Consider the following 23,000-nt stretch of genomic DNA (forward strand, 5'->3'; position numbering starts at 1 on the left):
AGTTTTAAGGTGTTTTACATACAGTAAAATCCATCCTTTCTAGTGAACAACTCTGTATGTTCTAAAAAAATCCATATAGTCCTGTAATCACTATCACAATCTAGATTTTAAAAAAGGGTTCCACCACCCCCAAAATTTCCCTCATGCCCCTTTGTAGTCAAATTGTTCCCTAATGCTCAGCCCTTGACAAACACTGATCCATTTTATGTCCCTAGAGTTTTGCCTTTCCAAGAATGTCATATAAATAGACTCATACCATATGTAGCATTTGAATCTTACTTCTTTCCTTTAGCCTAATGCATTTGAGATTCATTTATGTTGTTTCATGTATCTATAGTTCACTTCTTTTTATTTCAGAGTGATACTCTAATTATGGATATACCACCGTTCATTTATCCCTTCACTCATTGGAGGATACTTGGGTTGCTTCTACTTTCTGGCAATGTATGAATAAAGTTGCTACAAACATTCAGGTAGAGGTTATTGTGTGAATATAATGGGTAAATTCCTAGGAGTGAGACTGCTGGGGTCATATGGTAAGTGTATGTTCACCTTTATAATACACTAACAGGCTGTTTTCCAAACTGACTGTACCATTTTGCATTTTCACAGCAATATTTAATTTGTTCAGCACCCAGCCAGTACTTGATTTTGTCGGTATTTTGTTAAGCTAATTCAAATAGCTATGTAGTAGAGACACTACACTTTCATAGGAAAAGATTGGAAATCATTAAATGCCTACCTATAAGAAATTGGCTGAATAAACTATGGTTCATTCAAATAATAGAGTACAATTTGGCAATAAAAATAGAATGAGAATGATTTCTATGAAGTGATATGAAAATTACTATTTTCAGGATATATTTTCAAGTGAAAAAACAAAGTACAAAAAATATATATGTATGATGCTATTAACGTTGTGTAAGGTATGAGAAAGGGTAAGTACACACACCACAAACACACACAAACTCAAAATACTGATTATTTACAAAGGGTGGGTAGGATCAGGAAGGGAGCGATAAAGAGGAAAATGGGATTTCACTGAACATATCTTCTTACATAATTCTGCCTTTTGAACCATGTTCATATTTTACATAGTCAAAAAAATTAAATTAATAAGGATGGGGAACCCCAAAAATAACACAAAAGAAACAAATGAACCTAAGAATATATAACTTTGGTAACAATCACACACGAGAAAATAAAATAGCCAAGAAACATCTGAACAAAATACTCTGAACTATATAGCTCCACTGTATTGTAAGATGAGAAGAACTGCAAAGAAATCTTGAACTTAATAAGTTTACTGCTTTTAGTGACACATGCATAGAAATTCTGAAACTATTTTGTGTTATATGATTAGGCAAATGAGTAAATATATTAATACTCTGGGAACCAGGATTCTCAGAGATACAAATATGGAATAGAAGAAGAGGAAGAACTATGATATCAGGTTTAAATTAGAAGCATCAGGTTTAACTCACAATTTATAAAAATGCCTATGTTGGTATAGCATGTGTATTTCTTAACTCTGTCGACAAAAGGAGCATACCTAATGCCCACATCTCAGTTTCTAAATATCACTATCCAGTAAAAGGAACAAGAACTCTTTGACAAAATAGCTAATACTGGGGGCTGGGGCAAAACCTGGAGTAGACCAGGAATATCCTGTGCCAGAAAAAAAAGGAAGTGCTCAAAAACTGATGAAGACAATGGATGAGACTCCCACTAGCCAAATTTGGAACAACTGGAGAATCAAAATGAAAGACAAGAACGGACTATAACCCTTGTATATAAAGAAGAATATATGTGACAACAATGACACAAAAAAAAAAGAAAGGGAGAAAAGTAAAGTTCTTTAAAGAATAATGTCAACTAATCAATGTGAATGAAATGATAATGATAGAAAAATCACTATTTTTATAATCACCACAGTAACACATGATTCAGGAAAAAAATATCAATGAATTCTAAACCAACAGGTGAAAAACAGGGAACAGGATAGCTGCATGATCTAAAAGTATCACTCTATAGATCACTTATTAATTACAAAGGAGGAAAGGCACCTTTACAGTGGAGAAATCTGGTAGACACCACCTTAACCAATTGTGTACATCCTGATATGATGCACTGAAAAGAACATAATACTACTTTTGTTATATTCCTGTCAAAAATGATTAACCTGAATCTAATCATGAGGACGCACCAGATATGCCTAAATAAAGGGATATTAAAGGAGAATAAATAGACATAAAAATTAAATGCAATGTGTAATACTTGTCTAGATGTGGTTGCAGGAAAAAATAAAAGAAAAAAAACTGCTGTAAAGGACATTATGGGGATATTTGTATACAAGTGACATATTAAGTGGTAGTATTGTATCAAAATTAAAATTCCTGAGTGTGACCATGGTATTGTGGTTATGTGGAAGGATATCATTCTCAGAAAACTAGAAGTTTCTGTATTGAGAGTTCAAATATGATGGATGAAATATGCCACTTTCTTTCAAATGATTCAACTTTAGCTGGGGCAGTGGGAGAGGGTGGAGAATAAAATTGACTTTCAAAATCAATTTTTTGAGAGAAAAATCTCCAAATCTAATAAGTATTTAAGTGAAGGTATATGTATGTTCATCTTACCACTCTGGTAAGTTTTCTAAAGATTTAAAATTTCTTTTAAAAAAGCTTTTTAAAAGAAGATATTACTCTAGAGGTGGGACTTGGGGATGGGCAAGATGAGTGAAAGGGGTCAAAAGGTACAGATTTCCAATTATAAAATAAATGTCATGGCATGTAATATACAGCATGGCAACTATAGTTAATAATAATGTATTATATACTTGAAAGTTGTTAAGAGAGTAGATCTTAAAAGTTCTGATCACCAAAAAAAAAAAAAATTGCAACTATGTATGGTGATAGATTAACTAGACTTACTGTGGTGATCATTTTGCAATACACAGAAATATCAAATCATTACATTGTACACCCCAAACTAATATGTTACATGTCACTTATACTGTAATTAAAAATTCTTATAAATAAGTAAGAAGAGGATGTTACAGAAGAGGTGAGATTGACCTAGTCCTCAGGGAAAAGTAGAATTTGGTATTTTAGACAAGGAGTGGTGGGGGAGTACATTCCCTAGTTGGGGTTATTAGCAACTTAGCACAGAGTGAAGGTGGTAGTTGAATAAGCAATGAGCACATAAAGGAGAAATTCCAGAAGACCTGAAAAGGCAAGTAGACTTTTATAATTAAGGCAAATAATTTCAAAACAAGAACTTTATACTATCAGAAAATGAAAAAATTTTAAAGATCTTAAATCAATGAGAGCCATAATAAATTTCTGCCAATGGACAGACCCAAAAGATCAAAAAATAGGAATAAGAAAAGCAAAACAGAATATCTAAGCATGTCATAATGTTTTCATTCAACTTTTTCAATTGTCTTTATTGCCATTTGGTTATAAATACAGGTACCTACTTTTCATTTGACTACATTTATCCTTAACAGACCAGCTTTCATCAAGAATCAAAATGGAGGGCTTCCCTGGTGGCGCAGTAGTTGAGAGTCCGCCTGCCGATGCAGGGGACGCGGCTTCATGCCCCAGTCCGGGAAGATCCCACATGCCGCGGAGCGGCTGGGCCCGTGAGCCATGGCTGTTGAGCCTGCGCGTCCAGAGCCTGTGCTCCGCAACGGGAGAGGCCACAACAGTGAGAGGCCCACATACCGCAAAAAAAAAAAAAAAAAAAGAAAGAATAGAAATGGAAAACTCAAAGGAGACAGGGGTCAGTGGGTACAGGGAACCAGCAAAGCAGGCCAGCATGTTAAACTGTATTCTTTTAACAGACATACTTTGTATATGAAATATCTAGGACTACTACTTATTTTTACAATGGAGTACATTCTCATCTTTTCTTTCCAAACATGTGGTCCTGCCAGTGTATCTTCCATTTTGCCATTTTTTAATACACACTCAGTAAAAGTAATATTTCCCTCAACAACTGCACAAATATGATAATAAATGGCAATATCCAATGTGCAGACACAACCGGGATTGTGGCTTAGTGGAAAAACCATATCCTTTGTAGCAACCTTGAAGCTCAGGACTAGTATATTACTACCATGCTTAGAAAGAGACTAGGTCAGAAATATAGATTTTTTTATGTGAATTCAACTAACTTTTAAAAGTTTGAAACTAATTTTAAAACTTTTAAGCACTGTACAAGCCAACAACCATTCTGTAAGCTGTTTCCGGCCCATGGGCTGCCAATATACAACCTCTAATTTAAACTCTAAAGTCCTAACAGCATCTTTTATTTCACTTTAACTTGTTGAGAAATAACCCATTTTGTTACCTTCCCGTCAATAGAAAGTTCTGCAATAAACAATTTGAAATTTGGATCAAATATCATAACCAAAATTTTACATAAGCAATTTGACATTACTTAATTATTGTCACTATTTTATAGGTGAGAAAAGAGATGCTTAGAGAAATTATAGGACTTCCTCCAACAGCACAAAAGCTGACAGAACTTACACTTTCTATAGACAAATCTTGTGTTTTTTTACAATCACCTTGTTATGGACTGAATTGTGTCTCCCCCAAAATTCATATATTGAAGCCCTAACCCCCATAGTGACTGCATTTGAAAATAGGGCCTTTAAGGAGGTAATTAAAGTAACATAAAGTCATAAGGGTGGGACCCTAATACAATAGGACTGATGTCCCTATAAGAAGAGGAAGACACACCTGGGGCATGCAAGCAGAGAAAAAGACATGTGAGGACACAGCAAGAAGGTAGCCATTTGCAAGCCAAGAGGAAAGGCCTGAGGATAAACCAACCCTGCTGGCAATTTGATCTTGAGAGTATCACCCTCCAGAACTATGAGAAAACAAATTTCTGTTGTTTAAGCCATGCAAACTGTGGTATTCTGGTATGGCAGCTCTAGCAAACAAATACAACTTGTTACCTCAAAATTAGTAAAGTACCATAATCAAAAAGACATCTCAGAAGGCTTTATATTAAACACATGACATTTGTATTTAAATTAGCACTTCCATCATGTTAATTACATATTTCAAAAAAGACACCAAAATCTTAAGAGTTAAACCTGACATGGATCATTTGTTCAACAAACATTTATTTGATCCATACTCTATTAAGAGTTTTGTGGATAACACAGTGACCACCGGTCACTAATAGTATGTAAACAAATTAAGAGAGATATGTGCCAGAAATATGACACCAATGAAGTGTTCTAAGAATACAGAAGCTCTGAAGTAACCTAGAAACAAAGAAGAAATCATAGGTCCTGCTTCTTCAAGCTATTTCTTACTCAATACTGCTTTATTTCAGTAGATTTTTTGTTTACAGTAGATTGTAGTCACCACTCCATGTAAATATACATCATCAAAAACTACATCAAGATATATTTCACCTTTATTCCAAAAAAAGCACACAGTCAGAATGCCATAATAGTAACTATTATATACTGGTAGCATTGTATGTGCCAAGCACTATGACAGAAGCATCATATAAATTACTTCAGTCAATCCTCACAACGACCCTACCCTTAGAAGGTATTATTGTCCCCTTTCTCACAAATAATATATCACCTTAAGTGGTTCTTTGTACTATGTGTTCCAATATTTCAAAAATAATATTTCAGAAAAATCTAATATATTCTCAAGCTAAAATGTTCACTACTTCTAAAAATATTTTTTAAGTTCTGTCTAGACATGTAGAGAAAAGCAATAACATCTGCATATACCACAGTATGACATAAAGATTCAAAACAGATTTCCAACATCAAAACCAGGCTGGCCAAGTGCACCACTCCCCATCCTCCCCATGAAGTAGCTGAGGTCCCACCACAGCTGGAGGGCAGGTGCAGCCCACATGAGGGACAACCCTTGAGCACCTGGCTCTGGTGGCCAGGGAAGACTGTGCTTCCAGGCCCCAAGGATCATACCTTACACAAGAACACTCCTTTAAGACTGAGAGAGACAGCTGTTTCACCTAATAACATATAGACAAACACAGAGAGCCAGGCAAAATGAGGAGACAAAGGAACATATTCCAAACCAAAAAGTAAGACAGATGCCCAGAAAAAGACCTTAATGAAATGGAGATAAACAATCAACCTGACTAACAGTTTAAAGTAATGGTTATAAACATACTCACCAAACTCAGGAGAGGAATGAATGAACACAGTTATATCCTTAACAAAAAGATAGAAAATATATGAAAGTACCAAACAGCAGTTATAACTCAACTGAAATATACACTTGAGGGGTTCAACAGCAGATTGGATGAAGAAGAATGAATCAATGAGCTGGAAGAAAAGCATGGAAATCACCTAGAAAAAGCAGCAAAAAGAAAAAAAAATTTTTAAGTGAATATACCTAAGGGGGACCTCTGAGACAACATCAAGCAGAAAAACATTCACATTATAGAAGTCCCAGAAGGCAAAAAGAAGAGAAAGGGTCAGAAAAATTATTTGAAAAAGTAATAGCTGAAAACTTCCCTAATCTGGGGAAGGAAACAGACATCCAGGTCCAAAAGAGTTCCAAGTAAGGCAAAACCAAAGAGAACCACACCAAGACACATTATAATTAAAATGGTAAAAGTAAGGACTAAGAGAGAATCTTAACAGCAATGAGAGAAAAGCAACTTATTACATAGAAAGAAAACCTCATAAGGCTTTCAGCAGATTTCTCAGAAGAAACTTTGCAGGCCATAAGTGAATGGCATGACATATTCAAATTACTGAAAGGAAAAATTTTCCAACCAATAATTCTCTACCCAGCAAGGTTATCATTCAGAATTAAAGGAGAGATAAAGAGTTTTCCAAATAAGCAAAAGCTAAAGAAGTTTATCACCACTAAAGTGGACTTATAAGAAATGTTACAGGGAATTCCCTAAGTTGAAAAAAAATGGCACTAATTAATAAGGAGAAAACATAAGAAAATTCACATCTCACAGGAAAAGGTAAATAAGAAGGTAGCAGATCAATCACTTATAATGCTACCATGAAGTTTAAAAGACAAAAGAAATAAAATTAGCTAAAAATACAATAATTTGCTAAGGGAACATAAAATAAAAAGATGTTAAATGTGACATCAAAAACATAAAATGTAGTGGGATAGTAAAAAATGTAGAATTGTGGAATGCGCTCAAATTTAAGTTGCTATCAACTTAAAATAGACTGTTATATACATGGAATGACACATGTGAACCTGATATACATGGGATGATACATGTGAACCTGATAACTACAAAGAAAAAACTTATAGTAAATACACAAATGAACATGAGAAAGGAATCTAAACAAAGCACTAAAGAAAATCAACAAACCACAAGGGAAGAGAGAAAAAGAAACAGAGAAACTATAAAAATAGCTAGAAAACAAATCACAGAATGGCAATAAGTACATACCTATCAATAATTACTTTAAACATAAATGGACTAAATTCTCCAATCAAAAGACAGAGTGGCTGAATGGATTAAAAACTAAAAAACAAGACCCATCTATATGCTGCCTACAAAAGACTCACTTCATAAGTAAGGACATAAACAGACTGGATGTAAAGGGATGGAAAAACACATTCCATGCAAATGGAAGTGAAAAGAAAGCTGGTATAGCTATACTCATAGGAGACAAAATGGCGTCTAAAACAAAGACTGTAATAAAAAACAAAGAGAAGCACTACATAACAATAAGGGGGTTAATACAGCAAGAAGATATAACGTTTATAAATATGTGCGAGGCAAATGTGATAACCACTACACTACGGAAACAACACTTAAAATATGTATGCACCCAACACAGGAGTACCAAGATATATAAAGCAAATACTAACGAACTTAAAGAGAAAATTAATAGCAATACAATAATAGTAGGGGACACTGACACCCCACTTATAGCAATAGATACACCATCCAGACAGAAAACCAATAAGAAAACATCAGCCTTAAATGACATATTAGATCCGATGGAATTAACAGATTTATACAGAATACTCCATCTAAAAGAAGCAGAATACACATTCTTCTCAAGTGCACATGGAACATTCTCCAGGATAAATCACTTGTTAGGCCAAATCAAGTCTCAATAAATTTAAGATGACCAAAATTATATAAAGCATCTTTTCTGGCCACAAAGCTATGAAAATAGAAATCAATTACAAGAGGAAAACTGAAAAAAAAAAAACCCCACAAAAATGTGGAAATTAAACAACATGCTACTGAACAACCAGTGGGTCACTGACGAAATCAAAAGTAAAATCAAAAAATATGTAGAGACAAGTGAAAACAGAAATATTACATACTAAAATCTGTGGGGTGCAACAAATGTAGTTCTTAGAAGAAAGTCAACAGCAACACAGGACTACTTCAAGAAACAAGAGAAATCTAACTTTACACTTTAAGGAACTAAAAAAAGAAGAACAAACAAAGCCCAAAGTTAGTAGAAGGAAGAAAATAATAAGATCAGTGCAGAAATAAATGAAATAGAGACTAAAAAGACAATAGAAAAGATCAATGAAACTAAGAGATGGTTCTTTAACAAGATAAACAAAATTGACAAGCTTTTAGACTAAGCAAGAAAAAAAGTGAGAGGGCTCAAATAAAATCGGAAATGAAAGAGAAGTTAAAACTGATACCACAAAAATACAAAGGATGATAAGAGAATACTATGAACAATAATATGCCAACAAACGGGACAACCTAGAAGAAACAGATAAATTCCTAAAATCATACAGTCTACCAAGATTAAATCATGAGAAAATAGAAATGTTAAATTGACTGATTACTAGTAAGGAGATTGAATCAGTAATCAAAAACCTCCCAGCAAACAAAAGGCTTAGACCTGATGGCTTCACTGGTGAATCATCCCAAATATTCAAAAAAGATTTAATACCTATCCTTCTCAAACTCCTCCAAATAAAATGAACAGGAGGGAATGCTTCCAAACACTTTTTAGGAGGCCAGCATTACCCTGATTCCAAAACTAGACAAGGGCAACACCAAAAAGAAAACTACAGGCCAATATCTCTTATGGACATAGAAGTAAAAACCTCAACAACGTATTAGCAAACTGAATTCGACAATACATTGAAAGGATTATACACCACAATCAAGTGGGATTTACTCCAGGGATCAAGGATAGTTCAACATCCACAAATCAATTGATGTGATATACCACATTAACAAAATGAAGGATAAAAATCATATGACTATCTCAGTAAATGCAGAAAAGCTTTTAAAATTCAAGAGTCATTTATGATAAAAACTCTCAAAGTGGGTATAGAGGGAATATACTTCAACATAATAAAGGTGATATATGACAGACCCATGGCTAACACCATAGTCAACAGTGAAAAGCTGAAAGCTTTCCCTCTAAGATCAGAAATAAAACAACGATGCCCACTCTCACCACTTATACTCAAAAAAGTATTCAAAGGCATAGCCACAGCAATTAGGCAAGGAAAAGAAATAAAAGGCATCCAAATTAGAAAGAAAAGAAGTAAGACTGTTACTGTTTGCAGATGACATGATACTACATATAGAAACCCCTAAAGACTCCACCAAAAAAACATTAGAACTAATCAATGAATTCAGCAAAGCTCCAGGATACAAAATCAATATGCAGAAATCTATGACATTTCTTGTACAATAGTATTGAAATATCAGAAAGAGAAATTAAGAAAACAATCCAATTTACAATTACATCAAAAAGAATAAAATACCTAGGAATAAATTTAACCAAGGAGGTAAAAGGCCTATACACTGAAAACTCTAAGACTGATGAAAGAAATTAAAGAAGACACAAATAAGTGAAAAAACATTCCAAGCTCATGGATTAGAAGAGTTAATATTGTTAAAATGTTCATGATACCCAAAACAATCTACAGATTCAATGCAATCCCTATCAAAATTCCAGTGGAATATTTTACAGAACTAGAACAAATAATTCTAAAATTTGTACGGAATCACAGAAGATCCCAAATAGCCCAAACAATCTTGAAAAACAACAAAGCCAGAGATACCATGATCCTAATTTCAAACTATACTACACAGATACAGTAATCAAAACAGAATGGTACTGGCCCAAAAGCAGACACACAGATCAATGGAGCATAATTAAGAGCCCAGAAAAAAATCCACACATATGTGGACAATTAATTTATGATGAAGGAGCAAAGAACATACAATGGAGAAAGGACAGTCTCTTCAATAAGTGGTATTGGGAAAATTGGACAGCTACAGACAAAAGAATGAAACTGAACCATTATCTTATACCATAAACAAAAATTAGCTCAAAATGGTTTAAAGACTTGAATATAAGACTTGAAACCATAAAATTCCTGGAAGAAAACATAGGTGGTAATCTCACTGACTTCTGTTTAGTGATGTTTTTGGATCTGACTCCAAAGGCAAAGGGAACAAAAGCAAAAATAAACAAATGGGACCATATCAAACTAAAAAGCTTCTGCACAGCAAAGGAAATCATCATTAAAACAAAAAGGCAACCTACTGAATGGGAGAAGATACTTGCAAATCGTATATCCAATAAGGGGTTAATATCTAAACTACACAGAGAACTCATATAGCTCAACAACAAAAAAACAAACAGCCCTATTAAAAAATGGGGAAATGATCTGAATAGACAATTTACTAAAGAAGACATACAGATGGCCAAAAAGCACATAAAAAGATGTTCAAGATCACTAATTACTAGAGAAATGCAAATGAAAACCATAATAACAGGTGTAACCACCTCACACCTATTAGAATGGCTTTAACAAAAAGTTAAGAAATAACAAGTGTTGGAGAGGATATGGAGAAAAGGGAACCCTCACATACTGTTGGTGGGATTGTAAATTGGTGTAGCCACTATGGGAAACAGTACAGAGATTCCTCAAAAAGTTAAGAATAGAACTACCACATTATCCAGCTATTCCACTTCTGGGTATATATACAAAGAATATGAAAACACTAATTCAAAAAGATATACGGGGCTTCTCTGGTGGTGCAGTGGTTGAGAGACTGCCTGCCAATGGAGGGGACATGGGTTCGAGCCCTGGTCTGGGCAGGTCCCACATGCCGCGGAGCAACTAGGCCTGTGAGCCACACTACGAGCCTGCACGTCTGGAGCTTGTGCTCCGCAACAAGAGAGGCTGCGACAGTGCCCGTGTACCGCGATGAAGAGTGGACCCCACTCACCGCAACTAGAGAAAGCCCTCGCATAGAAACGAAGACCCAACACAGACAAAAATAAATAAATAAAAAATACAATTTGCTAAAAAAAAAAAAAAAGTAGAGGAATTAAAAAAAAAAGATATATGCACCATGTTCACTGGAACATTATTTATAATAGCCAAGACAGGGAAAAAAACTAAGTGCCCATCAATGGATGAATGGATAAAAAAGATGTGGCATATAGGTGTAGATAAAGGTATAGATACAGATCTAGAGATACAGATATACCCACAATGATACTATGCAGCTATATAAAAAGAATGAAATCTTGCCATCTGGGATGATATGGATGGAACTGAGGGTATTATGCTAAGTGAAATAAGTCAGAAGTAAAAAGACAAATACTGTATGATTTCATTCATATGTGGAATCTAAAACAAAACAAAACAAATAAATAAAAACAAACAGTTACAGGGAACAGATTGGTGGTTAACAGAAGGGAAGGGGGCTGGGGGATGCAAGGCATTAAGGGGGTCAATTGTATGGTGCCAGATGTGACCATTTGGTGCATGATCACTTTGTAGTATATACAGATCTCAAATTATAATGTTGTACACTTGAAACTTATATAATTTTTTTTAAATTCCCCAAATCATACATATTTCCACTGAAAACCAATTGAATTAAGTTGTTGATGAAAAACGGTCAAATATCAGTAGTTTATATAGTTCAACTCTAATATAAGACAAGTTAAAAAAAAACTTACCTTAACTAAGGCGACCCTTTCATTAGTTTAGACAAAAATAAAATACAAATAGGAAGAGAATTTACAGGGGAACAGTTTTCCTGCAACACTTCTCAGCAATCAAGAGACTGACTCTGTCAGTCAGCTCAACATGTAGGCAGTTTTTTATCCAAGATGACAATTCACTTCTATGACTTCATCTTCAGTTCCCCAGGCTATTAAGTTTTTCCCATCTCTGGCACAAACTTTATTTCAGTTTAACAGTATATTAACTATCTGTTTACTATGTGCAAAGCTATTTTCTAGGTGTTTGGTTTTCCTTACCCATCTCATTCTATGGTCTACTATTAAGTATTATCAAACTAAAAACATACTAAATAATGTACAAATGTCACTTGGCTCAAAGAATGTATTAAGTACACTTCTATTAAAAGCACAGGAAAGGGCAAAAAGTTCTTCAGAGAATGAAAAATATACCTAAACTTAAGTATATTAAATCAGAATCATAAAATTTCATAAAAAATAATGCAGGTAATCTATTACAAGCAACAGATTTTAGAAGACAAAATATAACTTTCTCTTCAAGTACTGTATTCATTGCTGGAAAAATGTTAGGACATATTAATGAAAAAGCAATAGGACACCTAAACATTCATGAGTTTGTTTGCTTTATGTATTAAAAATGCTTCCTCGTGGTCCACTATAGCCTTGCAACTCAAAGTGTGCCCAGGGTCCAGAAGCACCATCCTTACCTGGGAGCTTGTTAAAAATGTAGATTCTCAGATTCACCCCCCAACCTGCAGAATCAGAATCTGCATTTAAAGATGATTCCAAGGTGATTCCTATGCACATTTAAGTTCAAGAAGCACTTTCTCTACAACATGGCTCTTAACTCAGGTCCTAAGGGCAACATGAGTTTCACAAATTCCCTGAAATTTCATGCAGAACTTTTTGTGAGAGAATATACATAGATTTTACTGGGTAAAGGCTCCATATTTTTTATCAAACTCTCACAAGAATGTAACGATCTCCAAATAGATGAAGAACTACTAGATTCTGTGGCACAGTTTAAAAGTCAAAATATTTCAAAAACTATTTACGCTACTCTCAATGAGGTCTGTTGAAGAATGACAAGAATGAAGGTCAGAACGTCACAGTGGGTCACGGAAGACCTTATCTGAAGAATTTATTCACACCATGCAAGAACTATGCCAAGAAACCAGTTTGGAGACATCTAAATAAATAATTCTCTACATGAGGTTTGAGATTAAGAATGTGCACTTGAAGAAGATTCAAACTGAGAAGTAAATAAATATAAGGTAGGATTTTTTTTTTTAAGATAGGATGCCATTAGATGACAGCAAAGTGCTGAATTCTTGTTGTAAGAGCTCAATCAGCAAATCTCTAATACAAATTCTGTTTGATTTGGGATACAGAACCATTTTAAAATGTTAACTTCCAAGTACATTCTTACAATATTTCCTTTATGAGGGATCCCAACACGTTTTACTAGTCGTACTTTCTTCATCCTCTTTGGACCTCAGAAGACAAAACAATGAAGAAATATGGCACAAAAATTAAAAAGGACTTGCCCAGGATCTTCAGTGAGCTAATGATAAACAGTGGCTCATATCCAGGAGGTTCTCACTAATATATGAGAACTGTGTACGTTTCATGCTTTCATCTTATCACATAACCATCTCTTTGGGGTGTGTATTATCCAGGGGCACAATGTTTAACTTGTTTCCTTAAGCCATAGTGCCTGATAGAATTTCATTTCCTTAATGGGCAACCAAAATGTAAGTTTAAAATGTTAACTGGATTTATCTTGATCCTGATGTTTTATTGTACTATTACTGTAATTTTTCATCTGTGATGGGTCTAATCCCTGACAATCTGATCTCCAGGGTGGATCCATGTCCAACCATACCAGTCATTCCAGGCAAGAGAGAATGCTAAAAAATATTCAGGGGATCAAGATTACCCTCAGATTACAAAGTTAGACAGTGAAAAGTTTGGGGCTGTATTTTGGCATGGAGAGGAGAGTAAGAAGGTTAGTAAGTACATAACAAAGAACAATGATGGAGAAGAAACACTGAACCCTGTTTTATCTGGAGAAATGAAACAATGAAAAGGAGACAAATACTTAAAGATAAAACAGATTACTGAGAACAGGAGTAAATGGTTCCTTGCACATGTCAGTGAGCATTTGATAATGTAAATAATATGATCATTAATGACAATTCTTACAGTAAAATAAAATAAAATGGCAAAACCAATATCTGAATGCAGTCTGTAAGTCTGCAAAGCTCATGCACCTAACCACTATACTCACAAAAAACTGATCCAGTTTATGCAAATGATAAGTAGTTCAAAAATGTTTTAACTGGAAATCTCAAATGTCATAGTAGTTTTATTTTTAAAAACACATTAAACATATTTCCAACAACAAAGAAGGATATAAAAAAATGTACTAGTTAAGCCACTTAATCTTATTCTTTACCTGAAAGTGTCATAGAACTAAGAGGTTAGGGATATATCACAAAATTCCCAGATACCCTTTAATTACACATACATTTATTTCCTCCAGAAATGTGTTCTCAACTTTCTGGAACCTTTTTACAATTTCAATCTGAACCATTTCTCAAGCCTAAGAAATCTCTGTTTACTCCTACTGTTTAAAGTAACATCTTTTATTTGTCTGAAGTAACTTTGTTCCAGCTTCAGTGGAGATCATCTATCAATAGATCTCTTTCTCTAAGTCAGGTAAACTCTACTCTTCCCTTAATGTAGTACCCAGTCAGTATACAATCAACAAACCCTGAAACTTAAAAAAAAAAAAAAAAAATGGATGAGTATATTTAAAGTCTAAAGAATTAGAATCTAAGATATCTTAGTACATCTTCAGTTTCCTTAAATCAGGGAACATTTGTATTTAAAATGATATTTAATATCCAGAAGATAACACAGCTATGTTACATGGATAAATTCTTCATCACATCTCAAACATACCATATTGAAACGTAACAACAGGTTCACTTCCCCGGTTCAAATGTTAGTTACCTCTTCATCATCTTCCTCATCTTCAACATCCAGAATTCCTGAATCCTGTTCAGACTTGGGGCTAGTGCTTCCTATCTCTGTATCAAAAATTGTATATGCATCTTTCTTAGGTTTTCTCTTGCTACCTATTCTGGGTTGTTGCAAGATGATGTTATCCAGGTTTCTTTGTTGTTGGGCCTAGGATAGAAACACATACATGCAAATAAACAAAAAAAGAAACAAAGGAAACAGAACTTAATTAAGTATTCAAAGAACTTCTAATTTTGAATAGGTATCTTAAAAAAATACAACAAAATCCCTTAATACATAAAGTTTTAGTGCCAGAAATAAAACCAAACATATTAATGTATAGATTTTTAACCCTGGAGCTACCTATCTTTATTCGTTTCCCCAGTTTCCATAGAAAAAGAGATAATCAGTCAATATTATCATGAGACTTTTCAAATACAAACACTAAGTCATCACAAAGAAGAAATCTACTGATTTGTACCTAAGTAGCCAAGAGATTAGTAAAAATGACTGAATATTTATCTCGTGAAAGATAAGTGCTATACTAGAACCACTGTGGTTGGGAGAAGGGGGACAGGAGCCTTTAAGCTTAGGGGACTCTTAGAAACACATATGTGGATACAAGAGACAAATAAATTTTAATCAGGATAATAAAATATCTTAATAGAGTAATCTGAACTAATTAAACAGGATTTCATGAGCTTAGTCTGTGGAAAACAGAGTTTTAAGCATTTCTTTTTCTAAACTTTTATAGAAAAGTATAATTCCCTCAACTTAACAAAACAGACTCAAATGATGGTGTGGTTTCCATAGATCCAAAGAGGTGGAAAGTGTGACTATACAGACTCAACAAAAGAAGCTAAACCAAAGTATTAGAGCTGGAAGGGACCTTAGTCACCACTCAGGAAATAGGCTAGAAGACAAAGGATTTGTTTGAAGCTACAAGGCTAGTAAGTGATAAATCAGAAGCCCAAAGTGTGATCTCCTAAATTCCATATCAGTGATCTTCCCACTATACCAACAGTCCCTCAAAGCATGATGAAAATGTTTCCCCCCAAAAAAGAGTTCTGTGGTCAAATAAACAGGAAACACTGCATGTTATACAAGTCTTCTTGTAGATATACGATGCACATTAACAGAATAAAAACTGGGAGAAGTCCTATTTTAAGGAAACTTCTTTAATATGGTTTAACCCAGCACATTCCAAAAGTATTTCACAGTGGAACTTTCCTTTTTAGAAGAAATAATACTAATACTTAGTATCATCTGAAGATACAAAGCTTAAGAAATGTGACCTCCCAGAATATACATTGCTTAATCAATATATGATATTTCTACTCAGTGACAAGTAGAAATTAGTTCAGGAGAAAAATCGGAATCTCCAAATATTCTGAATGAGATTAAGGAATTCTAGATAAATATTCAGTATAAGGTGTTAGTCCAGGTACTGGTTAAATGAGACAATTATAACAAGACAGAGAGAAACTTGAACTATGTGAGCTAGTTTCTGCCAAGAAAATGAAAAGAATCTACATTCCAGAGATTTGAATCAATGGACTAACTTGTTTCTCTGCATAGTATTTGTTGATATTTTGGTTTGACTTACATAAAATACATGGCTTCAGTAACAAAACTGAGAGAGAAGGTATCCAAGCACATTTATGTTTGTACACAAGACATACATACCCTCCAAGCATTTGAGACCTCAAATTAGATAGGACATTCTACTTCTCTCAAAAGTAAGAAGTTCTCCCCCACTTACTTCCAATGCAAACCACACAAAAAGGGATCCAGGACTCTAGAAATCTAACGCTTTCATATTTAAAAAAACAAGCTCTCAACTAGAGAGTAATCACTTGTCTCTTTATCCTCTCTTTCAGTACAGCAAAACCAAAAGCTTTCATAAGTTGGTCTTATTTTATTGAATCCAAAGTTAAATATTTTTCCTTCACAATCACTAAAATACTATCAGTGTACCAAAAGCAATCAAAAGGAGCCACACTTAAGTACTATCATTTATACTTGAAATGATACAAATCTGAAAGTATCCTATGGAAGTAATTTTAGATCATCTATGATTTGTTCTTTTTAGGTGTGTCTGGTTTACCAATCAATTTGATGGAGCGCAAAGCAGTTTAGGCCAAATCAGCAAATTAAAATAGCAAACCCTATGCTAGAAATGAGAGCACGGCAAGTTTTATTCCAAGTCTCTATGAGAACCCGGGCTCTCTGTCAAAATTATCAAGGCTTCTCCAGTCTATAAATGAGCAGTCAGGGCAGATCTGCCAAGAAAGAACTGGCCAAGTTGGAAATACTAAAACAGGTAGAACAACTAAATAAATACTCAGTTATAACCCATTAGGAAGCAAAGGAAAACTACCATCTATTCAAAATGTATACTATGGGCCTGGCAGGAAGTGGAGAAGAGTAAACGGAGATATAAATATGTAAATATATGCAATATATATTAAAATTAACATGTGACTCTAAAGTCCATAAAAAAAATAATAATAATAAAAGCTCTTCAGAGCTCTTTTCTAACATGCTAAGCCACCTCACCAGGACCATTTATTCTGTGCCTCCAAAGACAACCTTGGAGCCAAAGAAGCAGCTACTGATTTCTGCTGCCTAGGTTGGAGTAGAGGTAAAAGGGTATCAAGCACACAAATAGGCTTAAGAAAGCATTTAGGCTTTTTTTTTCTTGGTTGTTCATTCTCTTTGTGAATAATCTTTACACATTTACCCACCTCTTCCTCAAGATTCCTCACATGTGTTCTTCTCTGGTTTCCTAATACATAGAAATTAAGCAAGGTTTATTCCTCAGCCCCTACTCTTCTACCACTCTTTCCCCTCTCCCAAGATCCAATAGCATATCTCTAGTTTCGTATTACTACTGTGTGTTCTACCATCACTTCACTTCCAACATACCTAAAATGGAACTCATCACCTTCTCATTAAAATTCCCATGCATATTGCAGCCAGACTCTTCTTAAACCACATCATTCATCACACCAATTAAACATTAGGTAAACTGGGGAAAACAATTTGAACAAGTACAAATTCAAACTCCATAATCTTATCACTAAGACTCCACAATAATGGAAGCTGAACTTAATTTTCCAATGTATTATCCAATACTCTCCAACGTGAATCTTCTACTTGGATCAGAATCTACCTCATAATACACTAAAAATATTTCCACTGCTGTATCTTTGCTTATGCCATTTCCCTTCTAGATGACCTCTCCGTGCCTGTATCCAACCTTTCCTCCAAAACCCAAGTAAAATTATTCTTCCTTTAGGAAGCCTCCTCTCACTGTTCTAACTCACAGTGTTTTCTCTCTGTATCCCTACTTTCAGGCAAACATGTATTGAATATCTACTTGGCACCAGATATTGCACTGAGTATACAAAGAATAAGATGGATTCTCTGACTCTTGAACCTCACATCATTCTATTGTAAGAAGTAGGTAAGCAATTGAGGGGCTGAAATTCAGTGCAAAGAGTATAAAGATAGAAATAAATACAGGTGCAGTGATTAGACAAAGGAGAAAGTAATCATATCTGCTTGTAGGGATGTAAGAGGAAGAGGTAGCAAACTGTGCTCTTAAAAGATGAATATGGGGCTTCCCTGGTGGCGCAGTGGTTGAGGGTCCGCCTGCCGATGCGGGGGGCGCGGGTTTGTGCCCCGGTTCAGGGGGGATCCCACGTGCCACAGAGCGGCTCGGCCCATGGGCCATGGCCGCTGGGCCTGTGCGTCTGGAGCCTGTGCTCCGCACCGGGAGAGGCCGTGGCGGTGAGAGGCCCACGTACCAAAAAAAAAAGATGAATATGATTTTTCCAAAGGGAAGTACATAGAAAGGGTAACCATTCCAGAAGAAAGAAACCAGATGAGAAAAGACCACCACATGTGAAATAACATTATCCACACAAGGAATAAATAATTTTGTATAAGAACATAGGTTATGAAGGACTAACAAGAGATAAAGTTAAAGATGCCATACAAGGCAGTTTCAAGGTTAGCTAGTAGGCAATGGAGAAACAACAGAAGAATGTGAGCAGGGGAAGAACAGGATCAGCTTTACAATTTAGGCAAATCCCCTAGGAGCGGAGGAATGGTCAACTAGGAGAAGATAAAAAATAGAAACAGGAAAACCAATATAGATCATGAAAGGAGTCCAAATAACAATGATGAGGACTTGAATTAAGGTAGCATCAGCTACAGAAAAAGTAGAAGCAACAGAATTTACTGATTTAAATGTAGTACATGGGAGAGGGGAAGGAAATAAAAATAACTCCAAGTATTCTGGTCTTTATGACTAGATGGTGGGATCATTCCAAACAATAGGAACCGTAGAAATAATTAGTTGAAGGTAGGATAGAGAAGATGAGTTCAATAAACCTGTCAGATATCCAAGTAAAAAATAACAGTATGGCACTTCAGTGTATAACTCTTCTCTTCTTTAGGACAGGAAACATACTTCACCATTATGAGAATCTCACAAGCTCAGATACAGTGACACATACACAGTAAATTCAGATAAATGTTTACTATATAAAGGCAAAAGATAACAAAAGAAACTTATTTAAGAATGAGATTTGGCCCAATAAAAGAGAGGGATATCTGTAAAAGACATGATTTGGATATTCTCCTACCTATTAGAAGGTGGATGCGGGGGCGGGGGTGGCAACCCATAAGAATTACCTAACCTGAACTATTCACCTAAAAATGTAGCTACTAAAACTTTTACAACTGTCATTACACATGCTATTAAATAAAGTTTTGTTGTGAATACAGCTTCCAAGGGTTCCTAGCAATAAGACTCAGAGTTAAAATTCTGTGAATCAAAAGCCAAAGGCTCCTTTCTTTATCAGCCCAATACTGACCTCTAGTGGACTACAAGAATACATAAAATTGAGCTTGAAAATCAGAAACGGGTTGAAAAGGGAGAGAGGTGTAGGCTTATAGGTTCAAGACCTGATATAATTAACTACATGGACTTCAATTACAGGGTGCTATACCAGAAAAGAAAAAAAAGAAGAAGAAAAAAAACCTTCTTGGAGTAAGACGGGTCTTTAAATCTAAGCTCTGCAACATATTAATTCCATAACCATGGGCAGGTTCTTTTCAAACCAACATCCCATCTATTAAAAAAAAAAATAGGTTAATAAAATGTACCTCAGAACTGCAACAAGGATTAAATGAGATAATACATGTAAATTATCTTGAATTAAAAGATAAGTCAAAAGAAAAAAAAAGACACTAAAAATTTAAGTTCCACCTGTCTTCCCTCTGAATATGAGATAGGAATCTTGTTTCACCGTCTATTCTGGAAGAATTGAAGATCTAGCAATACTTAGATACAAAATCATTAATGGCATCTAATACTGCTTCACATTGCCATTCTATTTTGTATTTGTGCTACATGCCAAGTATTAGATATCTGTACTGCACACCTCTTGTGCTCCATTTCAGATCTTCTCAGCCTCAGCTCTTATTCCAAGTAGAACATCAGCAACCTGTTCTGGGCAGCCCTGGAAGTGTCATATAGGGTAAACTGAAACCAGCTCTAGCATTTACACCACACCTCTAGCTTCCTGTCCAGAGGTTTTTCAGACATCACAGCGTGGAATCCCACCAGAACTACTTAGCACTCATGATTCTCAACCCAGAAGTGAGGCAAACCTTGACCAAAGAACTGACAGATAAATGCTCCCCATTGCATCCCTCCCACGGTGAGTTCCATATAGCTTCTTAATGGATTAAGGAACCAGACTGCCCTACAGTGTACCACGGTAGTTACTCTACAATTTTTCTTTTCACTCCTCCTGACCCTTATGCTTGTATACGCCACTCAAACACCAACTCTTCAGGTTTCTCCAAGGAAATCAAGGTTAAAATAACATCCCATACAAAAATACAATGAAGTAGGATTATGACCCCATATCTGAAGCCCAAAGGATGTCCATGAAAATAACTGGCAAGACCAAGATATAAAGACTCCAAAGCTACCATCTTCACTTCTCACCAATCAAAAGAACTACAAGACCTGTAATTTCAAAAAGGTTTCTTCATGCTTATTAGCACTAGCTCTGGCAACTAGTATTCTTTGGCGACTAGCTCCAATATCAGATCTTGTTCAAACAAAATAAAAACAAAACAAGGATAGTGAGTTAAAATGAAGGAAATAGAACATATCAAGACCATATCCAAAAAGTTATTTACATATTAGTGTACATAGGGGTGTATACATGCATTATATATGTGTATTTTGTGTAATATTTTTAAAAACAGATAAAGTTTTTCATACAACTTAATCAGGTTCCAAAGAATTTCCATCAGTAGAATGAGAAATCTAGGATTATGATATTCATAGAAATTTTTTTTAATGGAAAAAGGTGTTCACTATATCGCCTTCAACATTATAACTGAGATCCTTAGCTGTTTGAAAGTCTACAGTTCATATTTAAACGTATAGGGCTTCCCTGGTGGCGCAGTGCGTTGAGAATCTGCCTGCCAATGCAGGGGACACGGGTTCGAGCCCTGGTCTGGGAGGATCCCACATGCCGCGGAGCAACTAGGCCCATGAGCCACAACTACTGAGCCTGCGCGTCTGAAGCCTGTGCTCTGCAACAAGAAAGGCTGCGATAGTGAGAGGCCTGTGCACCGCGATGAAGAGTGGCCCCCGTTTGCCACAACTTGAGAAAGCCCTGGCACAGAAACGAAGACCCAACACAGCTCTAAATAAATAAATAAATTTAAACCTATATTTCATAGAGGGGAAAAAGTCTTTGCAGTAACAAAATTCATTTCAACAAGATGTACTAGACGTAGTGTATTACAATTTGTATAAAGCAATAGTAAAAGTTAAAAGAATTCTCTTGTGAATTAGGATAATCCCAGCTTTTTAAATACTATCTTTTTCTTTCGTCAACATATATACACCACAAGCACAATGTTAATTGTAGTTAACTGTAAATTACAAAATAAACATAAAGAAAAAAAATGGAAAAAAAAATCTAAAATTTCCATTCAATAATAATCAGTTACTTGATGAATTACAACCCAGCCTATTTTCTGTACATATATAAAGATTTCTCTTTTTGCTCATCTGTATTTTCTATTTATCTGCATAATTGCTAATACATTTATATTGGTATGCCAAAAAGTATCATACTTAAGTTTTTAAATCTGCTTTTTGCTCAAAAATATTTCGCAAATATCTTTCTTGACAAATAAAAATACTTACGATAATATTTGCATTGTACTACATTTCAAAGAATGGATATTTATTTGAATATATTCTACTATAGGACATGTATATTGCTTCTAATATTTTGCTATTTAATAACTGCTGCAAAGACTAACTCCAGAGCTAAAATTATGTGGATATCCTTAATTATTTTATTAGAGGAAGAAAACTACTCCCTCATATGATTATTCACCCCAACTTTACAGTACAATTTATCTTTTCCCAATTTGTTTTACTGTAAATGTCTGCAAAATGAATATAATTTCATGGTTTAAAAAATCTAGTAATACTGAAAATATTGTAATAAAAAACAGTAGACTCCCTCTTATGCCTTTTTCAATCCCCAATCCTGCTCTGTAGAGTTAATATTTTTATACCCACGTTTCTAATAATACCCTTAATTTCTGTTAAAAACTTAGATCATTTAAAAATATAGACTCCCTTACACTACTGCTTCTTAAATTATATTCTCAACAAAGTATTTTAAGTAAAAGCAATAATCAATATTAATCATCATGTCATGTAACCAAACCATCTTACTACAGAGTCAAGTATATATGCAATGATTACATAGTTGATTATAGTTCCTTTCTGGTACAGCTTTTTGTTTTTCTTGGAGTTTCAAATTGCCTACATTTTCAAAAAATTCTCTAATATTCTAGCTACAACAATCTTGATTTTTTCCAAAAAGCTCATCATAATAGACATTCTATCCAAACCTTATTA

At 34.7% G+C, this 23,000-nt stretch overlaps 1 protein-coding gene across 1 annotated transcript in view; it reads right to left on the reverse strand.

Moving 5' to 3' along the window:
- The window catches only part of EXOC6B (exocyst complex component 6B), a 715,292-nt gene that overhangs the window by 425,359 nt on the left and 266,933 nt on the right, over positions 1-23,000 (reverse strand). Inside the window, exon 7 of the mRNA XM_082851950.1 lies at positions 15,014-15,190. Coding sequence (XP_082708076.1) covers positions 15,014-15,190 — 177 coding nt within the window. The remainder of the gene's footprint in view (positions 1-15,013; positions 15,191-23,000) is intronic.

The sequence above is a fragment of the Leucopleurus acutus genome, assembly GCF_964270905.1.
Source record: "Leucopleurus acutus genome assembly, chromosome: 12".
Lineage (NCBI taxonomy): Eukaryota > Metazoa > Chordata > Mammalia > Artiodactyla > Delphinidae > Leucopleurus > Leucopleurus acutus.